The sequence below is a fragment of the Benincasa hispida genome, chromosome 6 (assembly GCF_009727055.1).
Source record: "Benincasa hispida cultivar B227 chromosome 6, ASM972705v1, whole genome shotgun sequence".
Classification (NCBI taxonomy): Eukaryota; Viridiplantae; Streptophyta; class Magnoliopsida; order Cucurbitales; family Cucurbitaceae; genus Benincasa; species Benincasa hispida.
In genome coordinates, this window is record NC_052354.1 from 20,219,825 (window position 1) to 20,235,993 (window position 16,169).

Here is a 16,169-nt window from a genome sequence, read left to right on the forward strand (position 1 = left end):
CGTCGACAACTATAAGACTGATGACTATTAAAGTATGTTGTAGGATTGTTGATTATATATAAAAAAATATTATTTTGTCTACGTTAAATGCAATATTTATACGTAAAAAATGTAAAAAAATATTTTTAGTTGATTGAATTCACATTTCAAATGAGTGTTAAGAATATTTAGATCAAAAGTAAGTATGTAGTTGAAAAGTATATAGCATATAGAAAAAACATAAAATGAATTTTTTTTTCTTGGAATATTATCCAACAAGAATTAGTGAAAAATAAAGATTTGATCTCTAATGATCCTCCAAATTTAAAGGAATTGAAAGTGAAAATTGTTGAAGAAATGTGGTGACATTCCATTGGCAGCTAAGATGATGAGAGAGAATTAATTAAAAAAAAATCATTACATAGTAAAATATATAGTGCAACAACAGAAGAAGAAAAAAAAAAAGAAGATGATAATGAAATTCTTGGAGAAAAATTAGGAATCAAAAGTTTTGATTTCTCTTTGGTTTCTCATATCTAATCATATTTCTACAAAAAAAAAAAAATATAATGAGTTAATTGTTGTTCATTGCCCAAAAAAGAAAGAAAGAAAAGTTTTAACAATTAAAAGAAAAAAATGCAATTCATATTTTATTCAAACAAAGATGGATACAATTACTGAATTAAAAAGTTACAAAATAAAAATAATAAAAACATATTATTTAGAGTTCAAAAACTGCAACACATATCCCAAACATATGAACTCAACCTTGCATCCCAAACACAAACATATGAACTTAGATCAAATAATTTTACTCAAAATACGGACATATGAACTCCATAGAATATATGAACTCCACATAACTTTACCAATATATGAACTTTATACATTCTATCTCAACTTAGCACTCCAAACCCGCTCTAAAATCCAACCATGTGGCACGAATTTTTTTTAAAAAACCACAAAACAAAGAATCAAATACGAGACTATTATCAAACTAGGTAATTTGAGAAACCAACTCCCACAGTATTTTTGTTTCGACTTTTGAGGAAACCCCGCGAAAGTATGGTAGAAGTCAGCTTACTTCGTCGTTGATTCTCCATTGATCGGTCATTGAAGACTTTCTCATTCAAGCAGAATTAAGGAGAGGAACCAATCGCACCCAGTCTCCGAAGTTTGTATCAACGCTATGGATCTAACCAAACCACTCCGCTGCATCGTGAAACTGGGTCTGAACTTGTAGCTCAAGAACATCGATTTTCAATTGTTTTGCTTAGTTTAATCTTTTCTTATTAGCATTGTAGTCCGAGCTCTGTGCCTGCAGTAATGTGCATCGCATTAATACTTTTCATGGTGATCCAGGGGGTGCGGCCATTACTTGCAAAAATGAATTGGAAACGATACACGAAGAAAATTTGGCCACGGTTTCGTCTCATCTGAGGAAAACTATGGTTAGTGGCTCTTCTTTTGAAGGTATTATTGGAATGGATTGGAGCAAGCAGCCTGGAAAATCCGACATTGCATGTACTGCAGATGATTTCAGAGAACATGAAGTTGGCCTTGCGAGTCCCTTTATAGTTGTTCACGGAGCTGGTAAGTTCTATGGTCATTCCCCAGATACTTATTTTAGAAAAAGTGAATATCAATTTTACCCTCAATTCGGGCTGGTCTACTATCAGTCTTCACTTGCATTAATTATGCACTATCAATGAACAAATCGACTATTAAATATCTTTCCCAATGCCCAATGTGATGAAAATGAAGATGGAAGTTTTAAGTAAAAATAGTTAATAATATTCTAGTAAATTCACGCAAAAGATTTTTTGTGGAACTAGCTTGTAAGGATGAGAACTGAAGGTAAGGATCAAGATATAAAATCATGAAGCTGTAAAGATGATAACTGTGTAGTTCTACTACAAACACAACGATGAGGGGCATGGTTTTGTATGGTTGCTTCAGGTTCTTTTGGGCATTTTCAGGCAAGTAAATCAGGGGTTCATAAAGGAGGACTTGATAGATCCTTAGTGAAGGCTGGATTTGTTGCCACACGTATATCCGTAAGTTAACACTTATCGTGCATTTCTTTAATTAGCTTTTCTACTTTCATATTCTTGTTTTGGCAATCAAATGTGCTCATTTCGTATAGTAGTGCTGTCCCAACAAAGTACTGTATGTAATTCTCACTATGGCATTTGAGTACTTGAACCTGTATCAGTTCATGCATCACTTCTGCGGGCTGAAAGAAACTATATATCATGTTGATGAAATTATGTACAGTTTTTGTTGTCATACTGTTCCAACTGCATATTGTTTCCTTATACTTCCCCATTTAAAACTTTGGCCACGAACCTCCCCATGGCCACCTTGGGATGGAATATGGATAGAAAGAAAGAACAGACAACTTAAAAGGTGGCCTGCTGGTGAACGAATAATGTACAATTTGGTTATTCAAAAACAAAAGAAAGGGTAGTCTATTTTAAAATTTAGTTGATTGATGTCTTCTAGTGTCTTTAAATTCTATTTTTGAATGATTTCCTAAGTCTTAATACACTGGGGGTTCTTAGCAGACTTAGTCCTACCCAGGATGAATGACAATTTACTGCTAGTCTAATGTTTTCAAGTTGAGGAGAGATTGTGCAACAAGAAAGACAAAAAAAGTGAAAATAAAGAAAATTTTTGTCCAACCAAGTGGTTGCAAGTGCTTCATCTCCTCTGGATAAGTTTCTATTTGCAGCTTTGTGGAAATCTAAGTGCCCCAAGAAGATCAACATTCTCATCTTGATTATGCTTAATGGCAACATTAGTTCATCTTGAATTTTGCAAAAGGAAGATTCCTAATTAGTTTATTCTTCCTTCGATTGGTTTTTTATGTTATGTGGCAGGGGAATCTCTCAACCACCTTTTCTGTAGGTGTTCTTATGCTTATTTCTACTGCTGCAAGCTGCCCAGTGTATTCAACTTTCTGTGGGTATTATACTATTATCAAATAATTTGGAAGAAAATGTCTTTCAAATTCTTATTGGTCCCTTCTTGGCTCTAAAAGAAAATCCTTTTTGGATTAATGCAATTAAAGCTCTCCTATCAGAATTATGGTTGGAGAGAAATAAATAAAATTTCCAGGCTTTTTTTTAAAAAAATTTAAATTTAATTATTATTTTAATGATAGATTTGATTCAGTTTGCCTCATATCTTTTTGTTGGTGTTCTCTTTCAATGATCTGTGATCTGTGGTGGGTTTTTAGTTTAAGACATTTGTCAAAGCTGGGACGTTTTTATGTCACAAATTTAAATGTTTTGTTACTTATTTCCTACAATTGGTTTGTTTTGTTTTGTTTTTTTGTTTTTTTGTTTTTTTTTAAAAAAGAATTATCTTGTACTAAGGTTTTCTGTTTCAGTTTGTTTCCTACTTTTAGTTTGTATCTTTGGGCATTAGTCTTTTTTCATTTCCTTACTGAAAAAAATAGTAAGAGGAGATATCGACGGATCAATTGTGGGATGATATTTTCTTTTCATATCTTTTGTTGGGCTCTTCTGTTCAAATACTTCTGTAATTACTCATCAACTCACTCCTACTTTTGTGGATCGGAGACCCTTTGTTTAACTTCGTGGACATTTGTACACCATTTATCTTCATGAAATTTGTTGTAAAATAAAACAGAGTGAACTCTAATTTTTATTTTTGGGTATGAAGCTAAATCTTTAATATTACCCTTTTGCTTCTATTTTATATAGGATTACTTCTTATGTTTCTTATATATCAGGTTACTTCGCTCAATCTCCAAATTGTTAGATCACTTGCAAGAGGTATTTTTCGGTCTATGTCTTTACTTGCATCTGATTATTCATTTACACCTCTAATTCGTTTTGGTTTTCACTACATACAACATGTTCATGTATGCTATAATCATATCATTTGGGCATCTTATGTAACAACCCATCTTTGTTGACCTTTGTTATTAGAAACAATTCTATGGAAGCAAAAGAAATTATATTTTATTTTAAAATGAAATCATTGTCCAAATAAATTTTTGTGAGGATTAGGGTGGGGATTCCTCATGGGGATTAGGTTCCTTTTATCATTTCATACATCAAAGAATCATGTTGCTTGATGTAATATTCTATGAGCTTTCTTGGCAACCAAATATAGTAGGGTTAGGTAGTTCTCACATGAGATTAATCGTGATGTGCACAAGCTAGTTTGGACACATGCATATAAAAATATCAATGAAATATGTTTCTGTACTAAAAAGAAAAAAATGAATTGATCATTAGATTGAAAAGTTCAAGATATTGGGATATGACAGATTCGAGCTTTTAATATTCGTTAACAATTCTCTGTGTGTGGGCTTGGATATTTGCACAAAACTCCACTCATGGATGATAATATGAAATGTGGAGGTATTGACCTTGCCTAAAAGTTTAAGCTAATAGGTTAGGGTCGAGGCCCAAAAGTTAACTATTAGTATCAATGAGGGAGAAATGATATTATTGGAGTTTGAGCGTAGGACTTTTTGCTCTGATACCATTTAAATGACAACTAAATTCAAAAGCTTAAGCTAATTGTCTTCTTTTCTTTTCTCTCATACAGCCACTCCACTGTTGGCTTCCTCTTATTTTCTCCCTGCGTCACATTCACATAAGTAGGCGTTTATTTCTTACATCCTTTTGCTGCACACCACCGGTTCCTCCTTTTTTCTTTTTGCTTGAAGATGTTTTTTTTCCCCAACTAATCCCTAATGGGCTTTTGGATGGGAGATGTGAGGCAGGACCCAACGGGAGGAATCTAACAAACATGGAAGCAATGATTTAATCAAATAAAATAAGAAAAGCTTTTTGGGTTCATTGTATGTAGATCAACAAACACACACATACACGGATGTAGATATGTGTATGTTTATCGGTTTGTTCAACTGAATGCCTAAACTTATCTGTTTGTTGAATTCAACGCCATACATGGAAATTAAGTCAAATATTTTTGTGAACCTTGTTTGGGTTTTCTTTGCAGAGGGTATTCCATCCGTTGGAATGTCTCCATTTTCATGTGGATGGTCCACTTGTGAAAGAAATGTTAGAGAGCCATTTTAGAAGACTGTATTCTTGAAATTTAACTTTTCAATCTTTTTCCATTCTCTTAAATAATCCTTTGTTTATCATTCAATTTATGGTTGAATGTTCTTTTTCTTCCAGATGGATGCAGTTGATTTATGTGGGGTTTCTAAAGCTATTAACTCCGGATTTGTTCCTGTAAGATTCATATTTTAACATTGGTGTTTTATGATTGACGTTAGATTTCCATTGTTCATTGTTTCTTATGGTTCTTTCTCTCACTCTGTATTAATTTTTTTTTTTTTCATTTTTTCTTTGATACGTTACAATTTCATTGATGAAATGAAATGCCATTTTTTCTCATCTTCAAGTACTTATTATTTGATTCAATTTGATGCCTTCAAAACAGAATATGTTCTTAAATGGGATTTGTTTTTGTTACGATAATGTGAAAGAATGGGAGAATACATTGTACCATTCCATATCTATTTACATATATATACCATATCACTCCCTCTCATATTGGAGTATATCCTCTATATTTTTTTTTTTTGCTTTTTTGTTTTGTTTTGTTTTTTTTTTTTAAATAACAAGAAACAAACTTTTCATTATAATAGATGAAAAGAGGGAAAAAATGAAAAACATTCAAGGGTGTGCGGTAGGATTATCTAGTCAAATCTTTAATTGATTAAGATTATAATTAGTTTCCTTGATTGATTAGGACTAGGATTAATTGTCTTGGTTTATAAAGATTAGGATTAGTTTCTTTGGTTTATTAGGATTAGGATTAGTTTCTTTGGTTAATTAAGAATGAGATTAGTTTGCTTTCCAATTATCTATAAATAGAGGAATAGTCTTCTTGTATTGATAACTTTTGATTCATAATAAAGTCTTGAAAAAGAAAAATTTTGATTTATAATAAAGACTTTAATTTTATTATTGGAGATTTTTCTCCTTTTATCCTTTAGGCTACACCAATTTGGTAATAGAATGTACGTCTGGGCCAACAATGGCTGTCATCAGTGGAAGATCGAGAAACTCTTGGTGCAGTAGATTGCAAGAGTGAGCTTTGTGAGTTGTGCTAATTGCCAAACAATATACACCTAATTTGTGTGATCCCTTTAAATTTTAGAAGAGCAAGAAGAAATTTGAAGAATCGCTGAAGCATGGTGTTCGATGATATAGAAGAATATTCAAGTCTAGAAAATACTCTTGGTTATGAAAAATGACCAAGAAATGTGGAAGCCTATTCAAGAACACTTGTCAAAGTTGCATAACCTATATTTGGACGAAATCACGAGCAAGAAATGAGAAGATGGGATAATGGCACCTAAAACCCTATTTGCAGTCCTTGGTAATACCCATCCAACCCGACCCAACTTCTTTTGGTATTTTTTCAACCCGCCATCTACTCATTCCAACCCAACTCCCTTCATTTTGGCCCTATGAATTGTGCAGTCTGTGGGCTTTCTTCATTTTTTTTCCCTTAATCCAACCAAGCCCGATTACAAACCAACAAAGATTATTCTTTGTATACAATTAACTCACCCCATTTTCAACTTTAGACGTATGCGAGCTTTTGTTCAAGTGAGCAATTTTCTCCTCAAGACACTATTATTTGCGTTCCCTTGGTTTGGAAGATGAATTTCTTTATGTTTTACGTGTTTTGATGTCAAGGATGTTTATTTGTTTTTTCATAGTATTCATTTTCTTTTTAAAACTCGAGGACGAGTTTTTTTGGGAGGGATAGAATGATGTAGTAGGATTAGTGTAAATTAGGTATTTGAGTCAAATCCTTAATTAATTGATTAACATTAGGATTGGTTTTCTTGATTGATTAGTATTAGGATTAGTTTTCTTGTTAGGATTAGGATTAGTTTCTTTGATTAATAAGGATTAGGATCAATTTACTTTCCTATTCTCCATAAATAGAGGATTGAAAAGTTTAGTCTTCTTGTATTTGATAATTTTTTATTCATAATAAAGACTTTGATTTTATTATTGGAGATTTCTCTCCTTTTATCCTTTCGGCTATATTAGGATATAAACTTAAAAAGGGAGTGAAATGGGGTTTAAACAGCCAAATAATGAACAATTCTCCAAATAGTAGTAGAGCCTACAGTAAAACATAAAAAAGTACGCCATGCCAAAGAACCCGAACCACTCCCTTCAAGCTGCATTAGCTGCACAAAGCTACCATTAGAAGAAAAGAACATCTAGAAGCCTTTGGTGAGAGTAAAAAATCGAAGAAGATGCCCAACTTCAGAATGCAAGATCACTCTTATTTAATGAAACCAATAGTGCTATATATGGAGTGGTTGATCGTGGCTGGAGCTCCCTAGGGGATAGAGACAAAAGGAAGTGCAGGTTATGGACTGGTATTATGAAGCAAAAGGAGCAGTCTTCAAGTTTGTTGAGTTTGTGGTGGGTGATGGTAGAAGCATAAGATTTTGAGAAGATCAGTGGTGTGCCTCCCAGCCTATTGCGTCTTTGTACCACGACATTTACATTATTTCCTCTAAGAAGGAAGCTGTGATTGCAGAGTGTTGGAATGATCTGATTCAAACTTGGGATTTGGGGCTGAGAAGAATGCTTTTTGAGAAATTGGCAGCTACGTGGCCCTGGCTCAGTTGCTGAATGATTGGGTGGTGAACAGCACCAGGGATAGGTTACATTGGAAGTTAGATACTTTGGGCACGTTCTCAACCCCTTCCACGTTCCTTAAGCTAGCTATGGGGGCCTCTAAAATTAATTTCCTATGGTCAACCTTATTTGGAAGCAAAAAATTCCTAGAAAAGTGAAGATCTTCCATTGATCCCTTGCTTACAGGAGTCTGAATACTCAAGAGAAGCTTCAAAGGATGTTCCCTAATTGGTCCCTTTCCTCTTCTATGTGCTTTCTTTGTTTTAGAAAGGTGGAACTGTGATCACCTGTTTTTACATTGTGATTTTGCTGCTAGAGGTTGGAATATTCTTCTTAATACTTTTGGGCTGAAAAGCTGCCTTCCTAAGAAGGTTGATGATTGGATGATGGATAGTCTAAATGGTAGAAGCTTTCACGGAAAAGGAAAATTCCTTTGGAGTTGCGCTTCCCAGGCATTTTTATGGCATCTTTGGAAAGAAAAGAATTTTAGAACTTTTGAAGATAAGTTTACTACTTTTGATTCTTTTTGGGCTCTTGTTCCACATACAGCCTAGGCTGGTGTACTAATTACACTAAGGGGTCATTTGGTTGGAGGGTTTTCTGCATGGGAATTGACACAGGCATCCAAATCTCATGTTTGTTTCACAATTTTCAACAATTTGCCCGAGAATAAGTTATTTCCAAGGATCCTCATTTTCCACAAACAAGGGTTTTCTACTCCCTTCCAAAACTCTAGGTTTTCTCTTTTCTCCTCTCTATCAATTTTTCATTTTATATATAATTTCATTTGGAATATAATTAATTAATTAATATTGATTTGACAAAATTATTATAAATATTTATTTTGATAAATCAATAATAATCTATTAAAATATTTACCTAACTTATTTTTACACTAAAAATTTATTAAATGAATGCAATTACTTTTTAGGCTGTTTTCAAATGTAGGAAAATGAACTAAAATATTTACAATTAATAGCAAAATATCACGGTCTATCTGCGATAGACTACGATAGATCGCGATAGACTATTATTTGTGTCTATCATGACACAAATAGACATAGATAGTAATCTATCGCAGATAGACTATGATATTTTGCTATTAGTTGTAAATATTCAGTAGTTTTGTCATTTAAAATAATTGTCCTCACTTTTTTACATAAATTATTAATTAATTAGCTAACAATATCTTAAATATATTTAATTAGTAACTAAGATTAGTTAAATTTAGTTAATATGAAAATTCATTTTTCAATAAAATAATTGATTACTTTATTTTTTTTAATAATCAAGCAATTATTTATTGAGCTTAATTTTAATTTGATCATTCATCATGAACATATAATCATTATTGATTATTTATAATCAGTTAATTATTTATTGTGATTAATTTATATTACTTTATTCATTATTGACATATCATATTTATAAAACTTGTTTTAGTATTCTTTATTAATATATCATATTTTTATCTCATTTTTTCATTTTTTAGTTATATTGTTTTCTAAGTTTTATTTTCTTAGAAATTACTGATGTTGAACTTAATTAATTATAAAAATGATTAAGTATTAGATTATAATAATTAATATGACGGTCCTTAAATATATTAATTGGTTAATTTTAATTATAAATTACCAATTTTTAAATATTTGTAATTAAAATTATTATCGATTCTTAATTAATTATTTTTTATCAATATATTGAATATATTTAATGTTTAATTAATTAATCTATTAAAATTATATAAAATTTTCATTCTTAATTTTATAAATTAAATACAAACAAAATTTTTGTTCACAAAATTCTTATAGCCTTTCCCATGCAATCATCTTTGATTTCTAGACATCCTATTCCCAGGTGTTCTATTCCCATGCATCATTTATTTCCAGATATCTATAAAACTTTGAATCAAACAACCCCTATGTTCTTTTGTAATTCTAGCCTTCTAATGATTATTAACAATTAGGAGGCACTTCTTGCCCCTCAACCCCTGCCCTTAGTCTATTATTTTGTTCTTCTGGAGTAATATACTCCTCTGTTTCTTATTAAAAAAGAAAATTAATGAAACCAATAGATAAAAAGCTATGTTTAACAAAATAAAAGGCTGAATTCTCATGGGCTCCAATTCTTAACTTCGGTTCTCCAATGTTGGTAAATGCCTTTAGACACCGAAAGGAGAGGTACAAACAACATATCCCTAAGCAAAACCACATAGCCATGAATATTTCAGCAGAAGAGGTCCAATTAGCCAAAAAGTATTGGCTGAAAGATAAGTGTTACCTCTGATAACTGATGATGCCCTGTCTGCTTTTATTGAGGGAGATGGATCTTGGATGCAATCATGATAACTTCAGACTCTGTTGGTGAATGGGTGTCAAACACAAAGGAGGGTTTTATCTTAAAGATCACTTACGATCGTGGAGTTCCTCCTCCATCCACTTTTCATAGAGAAATGCCATTTTTGGTGGTTTGTTGGGGTGTGTGCGGTGTTATGAGATATTTGGAGGGAGGGGAACAATAGAATGTTCAGAGGTAGGGATGGGGAACCTTGTGAGATTTCATGTGTCTCTTTGGGCTTCAATTTCGATTTTTTTTTTTTTGTAATTATTCACTTGGTAATATTTCACTTAGTATTCCGACCCCTTCCTTTAGCAGGAGTATTTTGGTAGGCTTGTTTTTTTTGTATATGTATTAAAAAAAAAAAAAACGAAAGCGAAATCTCTCTTCAATATGCCAGCAATACTATTATTTTCTTCCCAAACCAAGACGAGTTACTTCATAATTGGTGGCCAGTAATTGAGATTTTTCTTCGTGCCTCGAGTCTTTCCCTAAATTTGAATACAACGACCTTTTTTGGGATCAACATCGAGGTTGATGAGTTGTGTTTCATTCTGAGAAAATTGGTGTTTTTTTGGTCTCTAGCTCATTAAAACTTAAATACTCTAAGATTTGGTTTGAAGGAAATGTAGAAGTTGGGCTTTTCTGCCATCAGCATGCTGTATGTGCTTCACGAATGATGAGAACTTAGACCATCCGTTCCTACATTGGTCTTTTGTTTCTCAAGGGTTGTCCTCCATTCTAACTACCTTTGGGGTGAGTGGTTGTTTGCAAAGATCGATAGATAGTTGGCTTCTTGAAACTTTCTTAGGGTGAAAATGCCCAATAGGTGTAGTATTTTTTGGAATTGTGTGGTTAGGGTGTCGTTGTGGCACATTTGAATGGGAAGGAGTTAGGAATCAGAACTCAGGACCTCCGAAGGTCAGGGTTTTTTTTTCCTCTATCTCTCTCCTTCTGTGAAGTGCAAGGCTTAATCCTTGGTGGGGATATACTCATCTGAAATTATTTTATAATTAAATCCTTTCTACCATTTTTAACAATTGGGAAGCTTCTTCTAAGTTGGCATTGGGCGGGGGCTCCCCCTGCCCCCAGTCCTTAGGTTGTATCTCTCTTTATTGTTATTAATACAAGTTTGTTTCTTGAAATCAAAATGGACTTCAACTCTCTACAAAGCTGCTGGAACACAGGGAATATTGAAATCAAAATGGACTCCGATCAGGTGACTGATGCAAGCTTGAACAAATTCAAAAGATGTTCAATGCTATCTAAAAATTAATTTGGAGCTTCCTTGATGATGACCTTATTACCATCAATAGAGGAATTTCCCCTCCAAGAAGGAAGAAACGATCCATCTAAATATTGAAATTAACTATTGCTATCTTAATTTATAACACAATAAAACGGTAGGAAAATAAGAAAGGGAGGAATTAGCTTATAGAGAAGTAATTACAAAAGATTTGGTACAGAAGGAAGCAGGCATACATTTTGGATTGAAATAGATGGGTTGGCCTAACCCACTATAAGGTCTAGGCTGGCATTCTCCGTACAGAGTATAATATCTCACGCCCTAAAGACAGGGATATTGTGGTTTTTCGCCTTGCATAGTCAAAATCTTCACTCTACAAGTTTGTTGTGCGCACTATCGTTTTACTTTGTCTCTGATTTGTTGGGCCACTGCCACCATAGCATAATGTTGTCCTGTCAACCTGGATAATAATGTCACAACTGTAACCTTTTGCTTAGGTTCTGCATGGAGATGCCGTTTTTGACAATTCCCTGGTGTGCTCTCTTTTCTTTCAAAATTTTTTCATTTAGTTAACTATTAGTTTACTTCACTGACTTTTCGACTTGTTTATTAGGGGTGCACCATATTAAGCGGAGATGTAATAATACGACGTCTTGCAGAGCAACTGAAGCCTGATTATGTTGTGTTCCTTGTATCCTTATGGCTTCCAAAATGATATAATTCCGTACATATTGGATACAGCTACTAGACTACAGACAAGTTAACTAATCTGAATTCTGTTTATAAATGCTTTACATTAGAGTTAACTTGGTTTCTTGGTGTCTCTTTGTCATTTTTGCTGGTAGCACATGGAAAAATTAAATAGTTAACTTTACAGTGAAGATTATTTATGCAGTTGGAAGCTGTATTATTGTAACAAACATTCAATTATTTCAATAGATGTTATTGTTAATCATACTTCCTGGGAAAGACAGGGTATTCTCCTTTTCTTTTCTTGCTCGGCAGTATTAATCTACTAATTTTAAGGTCTGCTTCCTAGATTACGTGTAAAAAAAAAAAAATCATAGTTTTACATAATTTGATAGGGATAGAACTCTCCAATCATAACTAGTGGATGTGGTGGGTGGTGCTATACCAAAATGTACTCTAGGGATCGTTCTATCCTTCTAATCTTACGTGTAGGTATCCCCTAGTAAGTGTTCCACTTAACTTAGATTGAAGACAGATGTTTTAGGTGTATATGATCGTCCTCCAACAGAACCTAATGCAGTCCTTTTGAGAGAGATTGGTAAGATAATAAAACATATTGCCGTAATATTAAATTTCAGAAGTTTGAGAACTAACTAATTCTTCAATACTGCAGCTGTGGATGAAGATGGTCGTTGGTCTGTTATACAACCTATACTGCATAATGCTAACACTGAAGGTTAGAACATTGTTTTCTACTTCATTGCATAGTTATGAGACAACCAAGTTCTTTTGGGTAAGGTTTTGAAAAAAAAGATTAGTGTACTAAAAAAAAGGAGTCAACGTCCACACATACCAGAATGACTTTCCTGAAGACTCGGGGTTACATTTGACCTCAATATTGCTTACTGAGTCTTGTATTCAATTTAAGTTCGGGAGAGAAATTTCATGAACTTTTCCATTCACTTGAGTTATATATAACATCTGCGGGTGTACACTGGGTTCTTAGAAGTGGACAAACTTATATTATTTCTTTTAATCTAAAAGAAAATGCCAGATCCCTTATATAAAGACCATCTATAGAAAAAAAAACATACAAATAATCACATATTAAAATTGAAAATGAACACCTAATGCAGACTTGATACTTCATGAAATATAACTCCCCTGGAGTCCTTTAGTTGGCATTAGTTTGTTGCAAGACAAAGCAAACATATAACTCCTATATTGATCTTTTTTTTCCCCCTCCTTTTTCCTCCTTTCCTCTTCTTTTTTTCTTTTCTCCCTAATTGAAATGCATAAACTTCAGTGTGTTTTGTCCTACCATGTAAGGTTGGATCATGTGCTATGAATATTAGTACATACAAGTGTCTTTTGAGAGAACTGTAACTTTTCAAGTATCCTTTAAATCTATATGCTTTCGTTAATTTCGTTGGTTGAGGCTCTAAATTTTGCTTTAGCTCTATTCTTAGCTACTGCATTTTATTTTCTTTACTCATCATGTAACTAGATTTCTTCCAACCAACCAACAACAACAATAACGAGAAGTAAATTTTGTATTTATAGTACTTCCATCTCCTTCCTAAAGACAATCTTTCTATTTACAATTCTATGGAGATGATATTATGGACTCTCAAGCACAAGTAGATTTTGTTGTGGAAAGATTAGAGGTTTACTTTGCACACGTTTTTGATACCCTGTTTTAGACTGGTGAAAATGTTCAACAAATTCTCTACTTTGATAGGAAAACGTGGTGTGTAGTGGAAATCAATTCCACCTAGATCTCCTTCATTTAAAGTTTAGCCAGGTGGTTTGGTTCAGGACTAGAACTAATATTGTGGAATTCTCATAATCTTGAGAGTAAGTCTTACTGTTTTGCTTTATTAAAGTTATGTTATTTTTCCTCGCAATTGCAAGCTTTGAAGCGAAAATTTAGAAGAATTGTTTTGTGGTTTGGAACTCTCACTTTTGGTCGTCAAGGACTTCTTTCCTTGTCTGCTGGATGGTCTTTAGGCGGCTTTGGCTTTAAAGTTTGTGTTCTATGCCTTTGGGTTTCTTTTCTGGAGTAGGTTTGTTAGGTCTTAAGAGTTTGCCTTTTGGTGTTTTCTTTGCATTGTATCTCAATAGTGTTGTCTTTTCTCCTGTCTCTCGAAGGTTAATGTATTTTTGAGCATTTGTCTCTTCTTATTTCTTCAATGAAAAAGTTTTTATTCCTTTTTAAAACAAGTATTTCTTTTCCATTTTTAACCATGTAAATTTCAATTTGAATAGCTTTGATACCAAATTGATATAACCCAAACATATGAAAAGTTTACATTGTGTTATAAAATGGGAAAGAAGTACATAAATAGAAAATCTACTTCTCATTATTGCTGGGAAACTTTCCCTACCCCACCCCACCCCGCCTTCTGGGCATCTCTAATCCTATTCACTGATTTGTTTAGAAGATTCTGCATGGATGGTTTTACTTCTAGAGGTGTTTTTGATCGAGCACCAAGCAAATCAGTTTATTTGGACTTCAATTTCAAGCTTTATTCACAGTCAAAGCTCTAAAACCTTTGAGTCGCAAGTTTTTCACCCTTTGTTGGAAGGATTTGTTTTGTCTCATGAAGTTTTGAAAAGCGTTGCAAAAGTCTCAGATAGTTTTTGAAGTTCTGGTCTCTCTTGCCTTCTTTGCATTGTCCTTCGTGCTCCTATATTTCCTATTTATTTGTTGTTTTTTCAAGGCATTCTTCCCACGTATTTTCCCCTTTATGTAACTTGTATCCCATGAGCATTAGTCTATTTTCATTTTTCAATGAAAAATTTCGTATGTTTGTTGAAAGAAAGAATCAATTCCTCATGCTCTCCCGACATAAGAAGTTCCTACACTCACGGATATAAACTTCTATCCATGGTGGTCATCTACTAAGATTTAATGTCTTATAAATTTGTTATCAAATGTAGTAGAATTGCAGTTGTCCTATGAGATTATTTACAATGCAAGCAAGTTGGTACAAACACTCACGGATGTTTAAAAAAAGACGAGAAATTTCTATACTTAGCATCAGTGAGCTAGTTGAACCTGAACAAATAACATTTGAGAGTGGAACAAGATGACAGTTTTCTATTTTTATTTGTGATTGCCAGTTGAGGTAAGTGTAGCCGCCCATGATACAACTGGGGGAATGGTGACTAAGATATCAGAAGCAGCAATGATTGCAAGGCTTGGCATTGAAGTTTACATTGTAAAGGTAAATCTTTTGTATTTTGTCCTTGGACGAATTCCTTTCAATGTTATTTAATATTTATGTGCTGCTTGCTGCAGGCAGCAACAGTCCACTCCTTGAGAGCTCTAAGCGGGGAAATCCGAGGCAAAATTCCAGTTGACTGGCTTGGGACGGTCATTCGATTTTCAGGATAAGACCTCGATCAGGTACTTTCAGTGAAATATCTCGATTTATGATCTCTACTCCCTAAATTTCTATGGGATATCACTCACGAGATAACCAAACTTGAAGACTCGAAATCTTAAGATTATAATTATCATTTTGTTGTGTGGAACCTCATTATGTCCAGGTACATCACATTGACATTGCTGTTGATTGAAGTATCCAGTTTTCTGATTGTTGGAAAGCGATTATTGGAATCTACTTTGTGCCAGTTTCTGAAATTGGACTAAACAGGAATCGTCTTACTTTGATGAGAACTGGTATTTGTTTATTGCTTCTTAAATGTTGTACACTTATTTTTCCACGGAAACAGAACTGAAGTAAGCCATGTTTGTACTAAGTGCAAAGTAATTTGCCTCTGCCAAAGCAATTGAATGGACATTGTAAGTTATTATGAATGCATATTTTCATTTAGAGACTGAGCTTCAAGGATTGTCTCAATTTCTGTAGTTTCGTAGTATTTTATTTACTAATATTATTATAATAATAATTATTATTTTGATGAAATGTAGATTGGTAGTTCATTGGACATTATATAGGACTTTAATATGGTGGCTTGTATGTGTGTTTGTTTTTATTTATTTATTTCTTTATTTTTTATATTACTGAGATGTCTCCAAAACTAAAACCTCTTTGGTGTCACAATGTATTGTAATCAAAGTTTCAAGTGATTTGAAGCCAAAATTGAGAATTGATAATAAGATTAAGAAAATTTTTAGATGTTCCTCCAACCCCTCCCTAGCCAATAATTGTATTACAATTTAGGAGCTTAAATTCTAGCCAGCAAGTAAACGACGGTGA

General features: G+C 33.2%; 1 protein-coding gene across 3 annotated transcripts; it reads left to right on the plus strand.

Annotated features, from left to right (window-relative positions):
• The first annotated feature begins 957 nt into the window (after positions 1–957).
• LOC120079784 (isopentenyl phosphate kinase) lies at positions 958–15,797 on the plus strand. 3 transcript variants are annotated; one of them, XR_005482348.1, is made up of 13 exons: positions 958–1,208; positions 1,342–1,572; positions 1,939–2,036; positions 2,862–2,947; positions 3,740–3,782; positions 5,166–5,222; positions 11,748–11,783; positions 11,864–11,941; positions 12,472–12,538; positions 12,614–12,676; positions 13,682–13,797; positions 15,067–15,170; positions 15,245–15,280. XR_005482348.1 is itself a non-coding variant. In XM_039034170.1 (13 exons), the coding sequence occupies exons 1-12, from the start codon at positions 1,169–1,171 to the stop codon at positions 15,338–15,340; spliced, it is 999 nt and encodes a 332-aa protein (XP_038890098.1). In that variant the 5' UTR covers positions 960–1,168; the 3' UTR covers positions 15,341–15,352; positions 15,496–15,797. The 3 variants fall into 3 exon arrangements, 2 of the variants coding, with proteins under 2 accessions (XP_038890098.1, XP_038890099.1); XM_039034170.1 differs by lacking the exon at positions 13,682–13,797 and adding an exon at positions 15,496–15,797 and having other exon boundaries at positions 960–1,208; positions 15,245–15,352; XM_039034171.1 differs by lacking the exons at positions 2,862–2,947; positions 13,682–13,797 and adding exons at positions 4,984–5,045; positions 15,496–15,797 and having other exon boundaries at positions 962–1,208; positions 15,245–15,352.
• Positions 15,798–16,169: the final 372 nt, after the last annotated feature.